The sequence below is a fragment of the Octodon degus genome, unplaced genomic scaffold (assembly GCF_000260255.1).
Source record: "Octodon degus isolate 3935 unplaced genomic scaffold, OctDeg1.0 scaffold00070, whole genome shotgun sequence".
Taxonomy (NCBI): domain Eukaryota; kingdom Metazoa; phylum Chordata; class Mammalia; order Rodentia; family Octodontidae; genus Octodon; species Octodon degus.
Window position 1 is genome coordinate 11644628 of NW_004524646.1, and position 16519 is coordinate 11661146.

The 16519-nt window shown below is 50.4% G+C and overlaps 1 protein-coding gene across 4 annotated transcripts in view; it reads left to right on the top strand.

The window, feature by feature from the left end:
* Window positions 1–16519, top strand: part of Eml1 (echinoderm microtubule associated protein like 1) — a 161968-nt gene that overhangs the window by 124762 nt on the left and 20687 nt on the right. For all 4 annotated transcript variants that reach the window (XM_004635187.2, XM_004635188.3, XM_023719619.1 and 1 more), the window contains 10 exons: window positions 3879–4028; window positions 4684–4753; window positions 6823–6933; window positions 7717–7812; window positions 9113–9247; window positions 9760–9859; window positions 11299–11453; window positions 12613–12738; window positions 12954–13085; window positions 14305–14372. In XM_004635187.2, coding sequence (XP_004635244.2) covers window positions 3879–4028; window positions 4684–4753; window positions 6823–6933; window positions 7717–7812; window positions 9113–9247; window positions 9760–9859; window positions 11299–11453; window positions 12613–12738; window positions 12954–13085; window positions 14305–14372 — 1143 coding nt within the window. The remainder of the gene's footprint in view (window positions 1–3878; window positions 4029–4683; window positions 4754–6822; window positions 6934–7716; window positions 7813–9112; window positions 9248–9759; window positions 9860–11298; window positions 11454–12612; window positions 12739–12953; window positions 13086–14304; window positions 14373–16519) is intronic.

Consider the following 16519-nt stretch of genomic DNA (forward strand, 5'->3'; position numbering starts at 1 on the left):
TTGAAAGCATTTCTTTCCCCTTACTTTCTTTTCTAAAAATGTTGCTGTTGTTGTTCGAGACAGGGTCTCACTATGTAGTCCAGGTGGCCTTGAACTCAGAGCAGTTCTCCTGCCTCAGCCTCCTGAGTTCTGGGATTATAGGTGTGTACCACCATGCCTGACTTTTTAAAATAATTTCTTTAAGTCTTCTGAAGCTTTTAAAACTCAAAACAATTTACTCTCATGTCTTAAAACATATGTTTCTACAGAGTGGCTGTGTATTAGAACACAGCACAGCGCCCTAGCCAAGGAGGAGCTAGAGGAGCTGCCAGTTATGCGCACAACCTGAGTGGAGTGTTTGTGGTTCTTACATAAACGCATGCGCATCATTTCCCTAAAAATATATTAAAAAGAGTGAAAAGCGTGGTGAGGGTATGGGTGCATTTGGGATGGGAGGGGCAGGACAAATACATCACCAGTTTATGGCCTGAGTTTTGGTCTTTCTAGAAGAATTGGTTAAAAACTCACAGAGAAGCAGGCCTAGTGAGAACAGTAACCAGTGGGGTATAGTCTAAGAGCGGAGCAAAGAGGAAAGAGCTGGCTGTCGCTAGCAGGTCCTGTCGTCCAGCCAGCTGTTCCAAGGCAGATGGAAAGGTGCAGGGTGCACGCTTATGTACAGGGAGACAGCAGTGAGCGTGAAGGAAAATACAGAGCCTACAACTGAGAACATGGAATAGCAAAAGGTGACGCTAAGCCAAGCATGTGGTACTCCCCTGTACTCCTCTAACGTGGGAGGCTGAGGCAGCAGGACCCCTGGGCGTCATAATAATGAGTGCAAGGTGAGCCTGAAATACATAATGAGTCGTGCCGCCCCCCCCCCCAGGCTGCTCTGAGACAGCGATTGAGACTGGGCGTGGTGGCACGCGCCTGTAATCCGAGCTCTTGGGAGGCTGTAAACAGGTGGATCACTGAGTCTGATCTAGTAGGGAGACCCTGAACGCCCTGTAGACCCTTCTCTAAAATACAAAAAAAGAAAGAAAAGAAATACATAATGAGACCCTGTCTCTAAACAATAGCAAAGCCAGGTGTGATGGCGCACACCTGTAATCCTAGCACTAGGGAAGCTGAGGCAGGCAGATCCTTGCAAGTTCAAGACCAGCCTGGGCTACAAAGTGAGCTCAATGCCAGCCTGAACTGTGTAGAGAAACCCTGTGTCAAAAAGTCAAAAACAAAACAAACAACGACAAAAAAAAACCAAAAATTGAAACTAAACTGTGCTGACTACAGGTTTTTATTTTTTTATTTTTTTTTTAAATTTATTTGTTTGTTTATTTATTTATTTTGTGTGTGTGCGGCCAGCTCAGCCCACCAGGGGGCGGGGCTGGCTGGCATGTGGTGCTGGGGGATTGAACCGTGGTCCCTGTGCTTTGCTTAGCTTAGCTTGTTGTAAGTGGGTGCCTTAGACCACTGAGCCATCTCACCAGCCCCCTGACTACAGGTTTTTAGACACAAAGAGACAGGGACACACTACAAGGAAGGGCTAGTTAGTGTTCTCCCTTTTAACTGAAGAACCTGGGGTGCCTCAGGAGGCCAAGTTCAATGTCATCTATAGAGAGCCCTTTCTAGTCCTCGTCTTGGTCCAGGAAGTTTATATTTGTAACCCCATGGATGAGTTATTGGAATCCCATCAAGTTAATTCCAATCTACCATATCTAGAGCAACCCATGTGAAGAATAAAGACACTAAGGCATATTTATAGTCATGGGGAGCCAAGGGGCCCTAAGTGCAGCCATGGTGATGGCTCTCCAGAACAAAGGCCTCGACCCAGGGCCAAACCCGGGTTTTATTCAGTCACGCAGGAGGAGTGGCTTGCGGATGAGTGACTGAGAATGGCAGGAAGTAGGTGAGTGCTGTGGGCCGGGCTAGAGAGGAGGCCTGCATGTACCTCTGCCATATGCACAGAGAAGGATATGCAGAAAAAGTAATCCGCATTATACTATTGAGATAGTATCTGATGTTTTGGGGTCCAGTGCTTCAGCTCTGATGTGTGATCCTTCAAGCCCCAGGAGGTCATGGCCTCTGCCTCGAGGCTGGATCCTGGATGACAGCTTGGAGCACTGGCTCTTCGTGCTGTCTCGACCCCGCTCATGTTAGAGCTGCAGGTGGGGGCTATCAGGGATACACGCATGCCATCTTTAAAGACCACCACCAGCCCCTCAGCTAGACCAATATGCACTGCTTAAAGCCAATGGAAGGTATAAGCAAAAGTCCTGCCAGCTCCGTACCTGTCAGGTACGGAGGACATACGGTCAGGCTCTGCCGAAATGGAGACGATTTCTCTTGGTTCCAGGAGAGCTGCTCAGGTGGTCCTCCACAGTCGGCACCACCAGGTAACTGAAGCAGTAACGGAGAACAATACTCAGGGGCTACACGAAGGAGTGACTGATGGCACACAGACACTGGATGTGGGGCCTAGAGATCACCCTGCTTTTCTTCAAAAGGAAATACCCCAAAATCGAGGCCACCAAAATCTGCGATCTACTCTGTAGTTAAAGTTCTCAAAGCAGCACCGACGGAGGCTGCATTGCGAAGAGGTTTGCGAAAGTGAGCTTCCGGGAAAAACAAGGAGACAGAATCTGGAGAATGGTGAATTAAATTAATAATTAAGTTAGATTGAGAACTAAATTAGATTATGGAGAATTAAGTGAAATTGAGGACTTTTTTTCTCCCATGTAGCTCAGTGATTCTGTTACTTCTTTAGAGGGAGCCTTCGGAGCCCCCCTTCCCATCTGGGTAGATTTCAACGCAAATGAGAACTCTTTCTTTGTCTTCCAACATCTGCTGAGGATCTTTTAGTGCCTGGTTTTGAGCCCCGTTACCAGACACTGCTTTAAGCAGCAGCTTCTGCATCTGCGTCTACAGGAACCCTCGTTCTGTGCGATTACACAGTGCTCGTCTTTGGACGTTTTAAATACTTGCCACCTACCTTTCTCCCCAGTATATAAGCATTCTTCTTCTGGGGTCAGAGGTCGCAGGCGTGACTGTGCCGCTGCCTGTGTGCGCAGCTGTCATCGGAGGAATCGGCTCTGTCACTAATTGCGGCTTATTAAATAGTTCAGTGAAATCTGGAAAACACATCGAAAATACATTTATTCAGAAACACATTTAGAGGCTGGATGTAGTGGCACACGCCTGCAATCCCAGCTCTTGGGAGGCTATAAACGGGTGGATCACTGCCAGTCTGATCTAGTAGAGAGACCCCACATACCTTGTAGACCCTTCCCTAAAATACAAAAAAAAAAAAAAAAAGGAAAGAAACACATTTATTAGCCAACTGGCTATCTGTATTTCAGGAAATGTATAACAGTAAAATGAGCTCCAAATAAACAGGGAGGGGCTCGCTTGCATTTTGCACACAAGTCAAACAATGTTTTTCTCTCCAGATAGTTCTCAAGGCGTGGAAGTGTGCATCCCAGCCTCTTAAACAGGAGTAATCATCCCCAGTAGGCAGGGCTAGGAGGGTCTAAGTGTATTCCCTTTGATACATATTGATGTGTCATCTACACCGTTTATGAGGACTTTTAATCAGTATTTTAAAGTTTTTTTTTTCACCTTTAGTAAAATATTTAACCTTTGAGTCACAATTTTAAAAGACTCCTAGTTGACTCTGATTTTTTAAACAAAACTCTGAATCTTTGTATAGTTAAAAACCCGGATCACGTGTCTCCTTACCTACCTGCCCGTTCCCGACTGTTGCTCGCCTTCTGGGTGAGAGCTTTTGGCCCAGGGCATTTGGAGCCTAATGTCATTGCAGCCTGAAAGTGAGGGTGAAGGCCGCACAGGGCCTGCTAGCCTGGGCCAGCAGAGCAAAGCGGGCTTTTACCTTGACCAGTGCGAAGCTATGGGTACCGGGGCCGCGACTGCCGGAATAACCTGCACCTGCTGCCCACTGGCGAGACCGTGTACTTCATCGCGTCCGTGGTGGTGCTGTTCAACGTGGAGGAGCAGCTGCAGCGGCACTACGCGGGCCACAGCGACGACGTGAAGTGGTGAGCGTCCGCCCCGGCGCCGCTGCTCCTGGCAGAGGCCACCGGCGGCAGAGCACAGAGAGCTGGTCCTGGGCCACGCATCCTGTGTGCTCGGTGCTGCCCGCTGGCTCTGCGGGCCACTTGGTGTTCAGCTGCCCCCACAGCACATCCGCCTGTGTGGCTGCCTCCCCCACACCCTGAGCTAAGGGCTTCTAAACTGCGCTGCTGGGTCTTTTATTGAGAAATGAAAAGCTCCACTCTCTTTAGGATGGGGCTGCTGGCGGCTCAGTTCCTTCAGAGCTGACGGTAGGACCGGGGAAGGTTGGGCCATGAGCACACGGATTTGGGGATTTGAATTTGCCCAGGGTCAATGATCAGGACTTTGTAATGAAGGGCATGTGGACCAATTAGTGGTTCTCAGGTGGAAGCCCGGTTTCCCTAGCACAGGAGGATTGTGCTTTTAAATTTGGAAATTCTCCATAAGGAATGAGAGGATTGAGAGGCGGTGAAATAGGGGCGAGTTATCTGAAGTGGTTGGGTGTTAGGGAACTTGTCAGGGGCTGCGAGAAGTTAGGCAACGTAGCTCCTCACTTTCACGTTCTTGGCCCGGTTGATGTGGGGATAGTCAGGCTGACCGTAGAATCCAAGCAAGCGCCTCATGCCTGTCCTTTCCCAGCCTCACAGTGCACCCGGATCGGATCACCATAGCCACCGGGCAGGTCGCCGGCACGTCCAAGGATGGAAAGGTGGGTGCCGGGGCTGTGCATGTGATGAGCGGGCTGACAGAGCTGTCCCCTGAGAACGCTGTGCTCCCTCCCAGCCTCCGGCTCGGTGTGCCGTGGCGTCCAGCTGCCTCGGAGCCACCCGCTCTTCCTTGCTGTTCCAGCATACATCTCACGTCGCAGTGGCCTTTAAAAAAGCCTCTGAGGGCATCTTAATTTCAGGAAATTTTAAAATAGTGCTGTTCTTGCCTAGGATCTCACTACATCTTAAAGTACTTCTCTCTACATGTGCTAAGCATTACAACCTGACCATACACGCCTAAGAAATACATTTATTTATTTTTTATCTTTTATGTACTTACTTATTTATTCGGTGCAGGGTTTCGATACACAGCTTGGACTGGTAGTGATCCTCCTGTCTCAGCCCCTCAGCGCTGGGATGACTGGGTGGGCCGCCATGGCCTGCTGTACCAGGATCGAGCCTGCGTCCCTGTGCTTGCCAGGCAGGCATTTAGACCACTGAGTTATCGCCTCAGCCCTAATAAGTAAATTTAAAGTCCAAATAAATAGTCACTTGAGTGGAGTTTGTCCCTGTGTGAAGGTCACACAACCAGCCAGGGTCCACACAGATTGTGAGCACTTCCATGAGACTTTAATCTGTATATATCTTAAGGAACAACAAAGGAGGCATTAGTGGAATTTAACAAGATGCACAATTCATAACCGGCTTCCAGTTCTTTTTGTACCACGATCTCGTGTTGTTTTGTCTTACTCAAAACTCCATGTAGCTTTTTAATATCTATTTTTCTGTAGCATATTGATTATATTAGTCACATTAAACATTTTCATTTTGTCAGCATTTTCCCTCAGAAAACATGAATGTCACTGAATTTGAGGAAATATTTTAATAGGAACAAATTTTATTTTTTAATTAATTTATTTATTTGGTGCAGGGTCTTGCTAGCCAGCTCAGATGCATAGTGATCCTCCTGTCTCAGCCTCCCCAGCACTGCATCTCCACACCCAGGTTCAGGGCCGGCACAGTGTGGGGTCAGCATAGCACGTGATACCAGGATTGAACCCGGGTCCTTGCCCTTGCCACGCAGGTGCTTAGAGCTCCAAGCTACCTCCCCAGCCCTAGGGAGGTAAATTTTAAATATTAACATCCTGTTTTTCATAAAATTCTACCCTTTACATGAAACAGTAAAAATAATGGGAATTGGACTGCTGTTGTGTAAATTCACATAAGTAGAACAAGTAAGTGTTCACCTTTTATAAAATGCTACATGACTATGAAATTGTCTTTAAAATTAGTCTGAGTCATTTGTTCGGCCTCTAGTGACTTTAACATGTATTTTAGACTCCTTTAATCCAGCACTTGGGGAGGCTGAGACGAGAGGATCACAAGTTCGAGCCCAGCCTGGGAAATTAGTGGATCCCTGCGAGCTGGAGATGTGCCTCCGTGCAAAGGTCTTGGGTTCATTCCCTGTGGCTGGGTGCCCAGCTACCTAGAGACTCAGCTGAACTTGGCTTACCCAGGGCCTTCTCTTTGCTTGGTGATCAGATGCTTTCTTCTATAAGGAAGAGAAAATTAGTAAAACTAACCCACAACACAGTTGGAAAAAGATTTTGAACAAATTGAGACAATCCTAAACTGTGCTTGTGCATAGTTCAGCTGTCTTTTGTGTTCCTGCGGACCGAGGAGTGTCAGGCTCTTCCTACGATCTGGCGGTGTCCACTTGGATAAGCTTGGGCCTGCAGACACTTTGGACCCAAACGGACTTGAAAAGAATAGAAGCCATTTTTCATGTCAGTGTTCAGTTCTAACATCTGGAAGTCAGGATCACAGCTGGATGCCCGGAGCAGGCTGGTTAAGACGTGGTGGGCGTCTCCTAGGAGTTCAGGTGGCTCCATGGCTCCAGCCCCCCAGAGCCACTGGGACTATCTCCTTTACTTCAGGAGACAGGCTCCTCCTTGGGGAAGAGACCTTTGTTTTGCCAGGATTCAAGTTACTGCCCAAGTAATCATGTAGCTTTGAGCTAGAGGGGAATTCGTAAACCACCACAATTGATGGCTGTTTTTTTTCAAAACAGCAATTACTCCCCCATGTGCGCATCTGGGATTCTGTGACATTGAACACACTGCATGTCATCGGGAAAGGCTTTTTCGACCGGGCTGTCACCTGTATTGCATTTTCAAAATCCGTAAGTATGAGCTGGGCAGGTGCCACAGCCTAGGAGGGCAGTGGGGAGAAAGCTCCCCACCCGGGTGGATGTAGAGCTCTCACCCTGGATCCACCCCGCTTCCTGGTCCCTCCATCTGGGACGTGCACTTCCGGAGATGTCTCCAGTCTCACGGGTATGGTGAAGGAAAGGGCCACCCCACGTCCCCAAGCTGCCGGCTGTCTTGCTGCTCCGAGCCTGTGCCTGCAGTGACCTTGAATGCCACTCGCACGGCAGGCAGGTCTCTGCATCCTGACCCAGGCTAGCTGCCTGCAGTCTACACACAGGCGGGTTGGGGGTGCCTCATGTTCCCAAAGGCTCTCAACAGTTCCATGCTCACAGTCCATTAAGCCGTGTCTCATCCAGTTCAGAAACTGCATTCACACGCCCATGCACAGGCTCACACGCACCCCGTGCCTGTGCTCAGCCCAGCCCCTGGGCCCTGCTCCCTGTGGTCCTGCAGAACCTCCCTGCAGCAGCGGTGTCCATGGCTGGCAACAGAGCCCTAGGCCGGGCCTGCCTGGGGCACGGTCCTCAAGAACAGAGACACTGAGCTCCTGGTTTCCCTGGAACCTGGCAGCAAAGAGCCTTGCCATCCCCTGGTGACCACATGCGCCCCTGTTGTCCCCGTTGGCCCAGCAGTCAGGCCAGTGATCTTCACAATGTGGCGGATTCTGCTAAAAATGAGGTGCATGTTCATTTGAGTCATGCCTGACCCGTTTTACTCTCAAACGTAGTCTTCCTGTGGACACCTTTCTCTTTCAGAATGGAGGGAGCTACCTCTGTGCTGTGGACGACTCCAATGACCACGTGCTGTCCGTGTGGGACTGGCAGAAGGAGGAGAGGCTGGCCGATGTGAAGGTCTCGCCCAAGCCCGTGCTGTCACCCCCTCTCTGTGGGGCCTTCTCCCAGCAGGCTCAGAGCCCCATCCTAGGGTGACCCCTTCACCTCGGGGTCTTTCAGGCGCCCCCGCCCCGCCCCACAGAGCTGCTCCCGAGTCCTCCTGTCTCCACAGTACGGTTCCTGCCTGCCTCGCCTGCTGCCCTTTCGTGCACACATGCACCTGCTCACTTTCTCCTCCACCATTCAGGGCCTGCCCCTTAGCTCAGCTCTGTAAGTGGCTGCTTCAACAAGGCAGTCAGGCTCAGGTTGCTGTGGTTCCATCCCCACAACTCAAGCCAGCCCTGAAGGCATTCGGAGAAAAAAAAATCCTCCACCATTCAAATACCCAGCGCCCTCCTTGTCCTGGCACTGTGCAGTGGACAGCACCCTGCAGGTGGTACCTATACCCTGAGGCACGAGGGGTCACTGCCACCATCTCCTTCAGCCTCCTCTCCCCGCCATGGCCCCTTTTGTGAAGTTTGTCATCTGCAAAGCTGGCTCCTGAAGCATTCTTATGTCTTTCTCCCATTGATGTTGTCACTGGATTCCTATTTTTGTAGAATCAGCTCCAGATTTCTCTCAACATTAGACATGCCCTCAGATCACCTTAAGTGAGAATTGCCACCAGGTGAGGCTGCCCGCCTACCCACCATCCTACGCCGAGCAGCTTTCTCTAGCGTGGGCCGAATCTATATTTCCTGTCATGCGGTAGCCCTGCCTTCTCACGTCCTGGGCAGGACGTGAGGTGTCCTCACTAGACTGCAAGGTTGGAAGTAATCAAAGACAAGCTATTTCCCAGGCTTGAAGGCAGAAGTGAATTATACTAGAAGGACACTTGGGGCCAGAGTCAGCAGGCCAGAGTGCAGGTCCTGGAGGCCAGGTTGAGAGGTCACACAGCAGCTGGTGCAGCGCCAGCGCGGGCATAGGAGCTCTCAGGAGAGCTGCGCTGGAGCACCTGCCAGGTGACTGCGATGCGCAGGGAGCCCAGCACTCCAAGTCCAGCGTGAACCTGGGGTCCCAAAGTCCCCATGGGCCCTTGGAGGCTGCTTTCATAGAGCACACAGATGGCCCACTCTGGGCTTCCTGTCTAAGGGGCTCATGGCCCCCAGCACAGACAGCGAGGGGAAGCTGAGATCTGTGACCAGAGGTCAGTCAGTGGGGGAAAATCAAGAGGCCTGGTGACTGGCTTGAGTGAACTTTTGATCTGTGATTCCGAGTTTATCTGTCTTCCTAAGTGTCCTAAGAGAGTTGAGGCATTTGGGTCTTCTGTTTGTCTTAGTGTTCTAACGAAGCAGTGTTCGCCGCGGACTTCCACCCCACGGACACCAGCATCATAGTTACCTGCGGAAAATCCCATCTCTACTTTTGGACACTAGAAGGAAGCTCCCTTATTAAGAAGCAAGGATTGTTTGAGGTAAAATCAAAGTCCGTTTTTCTTTCCTCTTCCCGGGAGACACAGTGGTCTGCTGGGCATTGAGGGAGCATTGCCGTCCCCTGTCTTAGCAGTCGTTCTAGTGGGGGAGGCAGAGGCCGAGTCACCCCGGGTCCCTCACACAGTCAGGAGGGCAGAGCCTGCCTGCTGCAACTCGGACCACCCACCTGTCTGCAGGGCGGCAGGGACACCGTGTCCCTTCCTTCATTCTGGTGTGGGGCTCTGTTTAATCTGCAGTCTCAACACTCCCGCACCCCCTGTTCCCTTCCGCACCTCTCTGAACTGTCTGCAGCTGTGGCACTCCTCAGCCCACTTGGAATTAGCAGAAACTTCTTTCTTTTAGTGCAGTGAGTCTCGTGGTGTAAGTTATAGAACAGCAGATAAAAGCGAAAGGCAGAAGCTGACGCGATCCCCACTTTGACTGCAATCCTGCCCGCTCTCAGTACGAATAGAACACCTTGATTAACTATGTCTGTATGTACTACATTCTGCAGAAACAAGAAAAGCCAAAGTTTGTCCTCTGTGTGACTTTTTCTGAAAACGGTGACACCATTACGGGAGATTCAAGTGGGAACATCTTAGTGTGGGGAAAAGGTAAGAAGTCATTGCTCGCTAAGCCAGTGATTTTGGGAATGTGATACCAAAGGTAACTTCTGAAGAATTATCTCTTGATATAATTTACAAGATTGCTGTTAGATCTCAAGGTGTGCATGCGTATGTAACTTGAAACCATGAAGCCAGAATGGAAGGGGCCGCGGGTAGCCCAGTAGCACAAGCACCTGCCTGGTAAGTGCAAGGTGGCTGGGTTTGATTCCTAGTTTAAGAAACCTAGACTGGAAGAAAACTGATGAATAGTGAATTACTGACTGCGAGTTCTGAGAGTCCTCTTCCATGAGCGTGATCAGGAGTGTGGTGAAGCTGCTGCCAAGCACCATCAGTGGACGTTGAGGCTCCTAGAGACAGGACACTGTGTCCTTGTCCACCTCTCTCACCAGAGCTGGCGCCGTGCCACTCACTGCAGGGGCTTTCCCAAAGTCAGGACAACCATGAAAGGTCAATGGGTTTTCTGGTTTGTTCAGGGTTTTTTTTTTGTTTTTGTTTTTGTTTTTATGTACTTGGTACAGGTCTCACTTTTATGTATTTGGTACAGCTCAGACTCGTAGCGATCCTCCTATTTGCAGCCCTCGCAACTCGTGGATTACAGGCGCACGTCACCACGCCTGGTCTCAGTGGCTGACTCAGCGCTTGGGGTGGGGCCAGCGTGGCATGTGGTGCCGGGGATTGAACCCCATCCCTGCACTTGCCTAAGCAGGCACTTAGTTCGCTGAGCTATCTCGCCGACCCTAAGGTCAGTGTTTTGAATCAAGGACATCAAGGCAGCTCTGACAGCACGGCTAAAGACACTCAGGAAAGAGGACCTCAGACCTGCTGCAGAAAGTGGCAAAAGCAGCGGCATAAATGTGCTCAAAGCAAAGAAGAGGGTGTTCAGGGGAACTAATAGCAATGTGTCTTTTTAATAAATTTTTAAAATTTAAGCATCACCATATTTTTTAATCACACCTCGTATATCATCCTAAAAGACTCTGTGAAGCCAGGATATTACGATGGAGCTAATAACTTTATTATGAGCTCTATTGACAAATGAAGACGAGTAATTAATGACTCAATAGCCTTAAAACACGTAAGTGGTTTCCCATGCACAGAGCCCTTGGCAGGTACTTACTGACTTAATTACATAGACTAGAGTCTCGCCACTGAGTCAGGTACAAGGCCCTCTGTTGGTGAGCAGTTTGGGGGATCCACTGGGGGAACACCTGCTCAGTGCAGGCCAGGTACGTCCTGCAGGACGAGTGCCAGGGCAGCACAGCGTCTCTATCCATGAAGGTCTCAGACCTCAGGTTGGGGTGCAGGTGTGATACCATGATACTAAGGTGACTCTTGTAGCACCTCAGCCACCCTTGGTCACTTGATCCTTGGGTCAGTGTGATGAGCTAGGCCATGCATTAATGATGGTGGTCTCCCTGCATGTTTAGGTACCAACCGAATAAGCTATGCAGTTCAAGGGGCCCACGAGGGTGGCATTTTTGCACTTTGTATGTTAAGAGATGGCACACTGGTGTCGGGAGGAGGGAAGGACCGGAAACTCATCTCTTGGAACGGAAACTATCAAAAGCTTCATAAAACCGAGGTAAGTTGGCAAGGACCAGGACAGAATCTGTTCTGAACCCTAGGCTTCCATCCTAGCTGGTTTCCATGTTCACTTGGAATCTTTGGCTTAGGGCTTTGAAAATGGATAAGATAAAATTAGACAGGGCAGCATATTTTATTAAAATCATAGAGGCAGTTTTCAGCTAAAATGAAGTTGGCTATAAAGTCTGAGGACATAATACACTGCAGATGCGGAATGCCTTTATAAGAGAACCAGTCTTAATTGCTTTCAGGGGAAATTTTAACATTTCCAGGGGACTGTTACCTGCATTTTAATTGACTGTTAGATTTCCTCTCCCTAGTTTACTATGCATTACCTTGCAGACGTTCTCGCCTTGAATTAAGTTTTATTATGTTTATACTTTCTGCCTGGATCTCAGCAAGAGCCAGTCTCCAGCACCCCTCCTTCCCTTGTGAGCAGCCCTGCCTTTTGACAGGAGCCAGTTGTATTCCTCAAATTTTTGTCAGAAAAAAAGAGCTGCTTATAAAAACAACAGAACTGGTGCTGACTCTTTAAAGATATGCAAAATGTCAGTGGTTTAAAAAGTTATCAAAAACTTCATAAAAAGTTAAAGAGTTATAGACAGCCTTTGCCTAGTGTGTGTAGGACCCCGAGTTTTCTCCTGCCCTGAAGGAAGAAAAGAAGTTTTGGGGTTCAGATCATTCACTAACAGCTGGCTCTGGTGTCTCTCTAGTTGTATTTGTGTGTGTGTGTGTGTGTGTGTGTGTGTGTGTGTGTGTGTACATGCATATGAGTATCTCAGTGTGTGTTTTATTGAGAATTGAACCCAGGGCCTCACATGTTATGCAAGCACTTTATCACTGAACCGCATCTCTGGCCCGCTTTGAGAGGGGACAGCATTTCCTAAGTTGGCTAGGCTGACTCAAACTTACCACTTTCCTGCCTCAGACTCCCCAGAAACAAGTTCCTTGATAACTGAAGAAGACCCTGTCACAAAATAAAAGACAGGTACCAGAACAAAAGCTTAGTGCCACCAAGCCCAGCTCTGTGTGTGTGTGTGTGTGTGTGTGTGTGTGATGGAGCTATCATGCAATATGTGAACAACTAAATTGAATACTTGAGCTCGCGATCTAATGGACCGTCATGTGCTTCTTTTCTGTGACTCCTTCCCATGCAGATTCCCGAACAATTTGGCCCCATACGGACAGTGGCTGAAGGCAAAGGCGATGTCATCTTAATAGGCACAACAAGAAACTTCATCCTGCAGGGCACCCTGTCGGGGGACTTCGCACCCATCACTCAGGTATGCTGCAGCTCGGCCACATACTTTTACTCTGCTTTGGGGAGGATGTCGCCCGGGGCTCACGCTGTGGTCCACACTGGGTGACTTTCTGACTCCAGGGCTGCTGCAGTGGCTGTGTGAGTTAGGCTGGGTAGGACCCAGAACAAGGAGCAGAGCTTGGTCCCCGGTGTTGGCTGTGGGGTCTCAGGGAGCCCCTGTGTCATGGTTCTTTGTAGGGTCACACAGACGAACTCTGGGGGCTGGCTGTCCATGCCTCCAAGCCTCAGTTCCTAACCTGTGGGCATGACAAGCATGCCACCCTCTGGGATGCCGTCGGTCACCGGCCTATTTGGGACAAAATCATAGAGGTAAATGTGCATGCAACATTTTCAGTTCCCTTGTAGAAATTCATCGGAAACAACTGTGTTTATTTTCTTTGCGGCATTAAAAGTGACATGAAGCTGCCTCCAACCCAACAGCATCTGATTTCCTCTTAGATTCACACAGCTTTGTCATTGCTGTGAGTGGCCTCAGCTGGGGGAACTGAGGTTTACTGTGGAAGTTCCCGAACCCAAGCTGGCTGTCAGGGTTCCCAAGTGTAGTCTTCTGGCTGGCTTGAGTCCTAAAAATGCTTGTTAGAACCGAGGAGCTTGCGTGCTATCACAGGCCACCACTTGGATGAGAGTTTGTCAACAGTACGCACTGACAACTTGGAGGCCAAACAGGAACGGATGTCCTTGTCCTGCAGGCTGAGCCCTGTGTTGTGCTTTTGCTCTGATTTTACTATGAGGAGGTTGAGGTCTAAGTAGGTTAAATAACATGACAGGAACACTCAGTGGCTGGCAGAGACCGAAGTGACACACATCTCAGCTCGACTCCCAAACCCAGACTATGTGACTCACAGTGGATCAAGGCCACTGGTCCCCCACTGACATGTAGGGCTCCTTGGAGAGCCAAACATCACGCTTGGTCCCCCAAAGTTGCTTGCATTTTCCGGGCACTGGGCTGAGGCATCCATCCTGCCCGCTGGCCCTGGACCTTTGGACAGGGTTTCTTCTGCCCCAAACTCTGAGCACTCAGATGAGTCAATATACAGATTCGCTTGGTGAACGGTAACCAACGCAGGCCTGGGCATGGCCGCTCCTCCTCCCAGTGGGGCAGTGAGTTGACGTCCTCCGACACCTCTGTGTGTTCAGCTTCTCTGATAGCTTCCCTGTGCTCCTCCGTCCCATCCCCCTTCGATGGGCTCTTCCCCAGGCTCTGCACTGAGCACAGGGCCCGCCGGAGGCCAGGCATGCAGGGGTCCAGGCGAGTAGACCACAGCTTGGGCTGAGAGCTTGGACCTGTGTGTCTTTCGTCTGATGGCTAGAGACATGAGGCATAAGACGGAGAGAAAAGACCCAGAAAGGATCAGGATTTAGTGTCCTTGGAGTGTGACATGTGTCCAAGCAGGAAAACACCCTCCTCTCTGGAGAGAAGAAAGACTTTCAGGGGGCCGCATAGCCCAGGGTGAAGGGCAGTGCGGGTGGGTTGTGTGCGGTAGTGTTGACCTGGTCATCAATTTACACTTCCTTTACAATGTTTTAGGACCCAGCTCAGTCTTCTGGTTTTCATCCTTCAGGGTCTGTGGTTGCAGTCGGAACACTCACGGGGAGGTAAGCGGTCTAGCGAGGCCCGGGCTCTCGGAGCTATGTCTAGGAGCGTGCTGTGTTTCCCTAGGGACAGGTGCAGGGTGGCTGGTAGCCCATCTTCCTGCCCCAGTGCGGCACCAAGACTAGGTCAGAATGCGACCTTACACAGACGTCCTTCCTAGTCTGAACATGGGGGAAATGTTAGAAAAGTGTGGACCTTTTCTCCTACAGTGAAAATGCCCCTCCCCAAGTCCCCCACTGGCCATCTGCCCCCAGCTTCAGGGCCTCAAGAACCCCTGCAGGGGCTGCTGGGTGGGAGAAGCCTCGTTCCCAAGCCCAGACTGAAGCTGCCTGTGCAGCTGCCCTTTGCCAAGGCCCGCCTCTGTCCAGGCTCAACCGGTGCGTGTTTACCTAACCTCCAGTGAACTAGGCCGGGAGCCCACGCTTGAGCCCCAGCCTTGCTGCTTGGCAGTGGGGTCTCGGAGCCACCCACATAAGCCCTGAACATGTTTCTTTTTCTGTGAGTTATGGTAATATTGTCTGTGGCACAGATGATTGAAGGAGGCACCTGCCGGGGCTGCCTGGCAGGCAGTAGCGGGGGTTAGAATTGGCACGGCTTAATTGTACCCTGATGCTGCTTGTCACAGAGCAGTAGGCTTTCTTGCCCTCGGGGTCACTCTAAGTCCCCCTTGTGGGTGGCATGCATCCCATATATACCATTTCTCCTCTCTATGTACAGAAGCAATACATACCTGGGACATACCTCAGATATACACGTATATACATATATATCCGTATATCCCACATACCTGGGACAGAGCCTCGCTCACAAATCAGGCATGTAAGAGTGTGAGCCATAGCCAATAATAGAACACTTCTACAGTAAACTGTAGCAGAAGTTGTATGCCTGTGGTCTCTCTTTGAAAACACTTGCCTGTCCTAAGCTCCCTTCCCTGTCCTGTGACAAGGTGAGACGACACCACGCCTGCTCGGTGAGATCCAGAGAGGCCAAGGTGCACTTGGAGTGTGCACAACTAGAATGTGCACGCTGCCTGTCTGGGGGACCGTCCAAGTGGTGTGTGTCGGCCAAGGCTGACCCTGGGGAGCTCAGACCGTGGAGAAGGGGGCTGCTCACGTGCGCTTGCTGCCACTGCATTCCAAAGGTGCCGCCCGGTGCTCATCCTTTCCCTCCAAGAAGTGCAGCCCTGGGCTCTGTGGCAGCCACCACAGCAGAGCTGAGGGCGAGCAGCAGTGCCTATCAGAGTCCACGCCACACGCAGTCCAGGCACAATCCACACACGTTCTACATGCACTGCGCACGCACTCACTCCACGCTCACTCCACACGCGTTCTACATGCATTTGACACACTCCACATATACACCATACACACTCCACATGCACTCCACACATACCACGTGCACCCCCACACACCACACACGCTCCACATGCACCACACATACACCACACATGCTCCACACATGCCACATATACATCACATGCAGACAACACACACTGCACACATACATACCACATACATTCCGCACATACCACATGTACTCCACACACACCACATGCACTCTACATGCACTCCATACAAACCACAATACCACATATATACTACATGCAGACCACATGCACTCCACACACACCATGCACACCACACACACCACACACACTCCACACACACCATACACACTCTACACACATTCCACACACTCCACACACACCACATGCAGACCACATGCACTCCACGCACACCACACACATTACACATGCACTCCACACACATCATGCACTCCACACACATCATGCATTCCATGCACACCACACACACTCTACACACACTCCACACATACTCCATGCAGACCACATGCACTCTACCCACACCACACGCAGACCACATACACTCCACACACACCACACACACTGCACACACACTCCACACACATCATGCACTCCACATACACTCTACACGTACTCCACACACACCACATGCAGACCACATGCACTCCACACACACCACATGCAGACCACATGCACTCCACACGCAAACCACACATACTCCACACACACTCCACACACACTCTACACACACTCCACATACACCACACACTCCACATGCATTCCACACACACCATGCACTCCACACACACCACATACACTCCACAC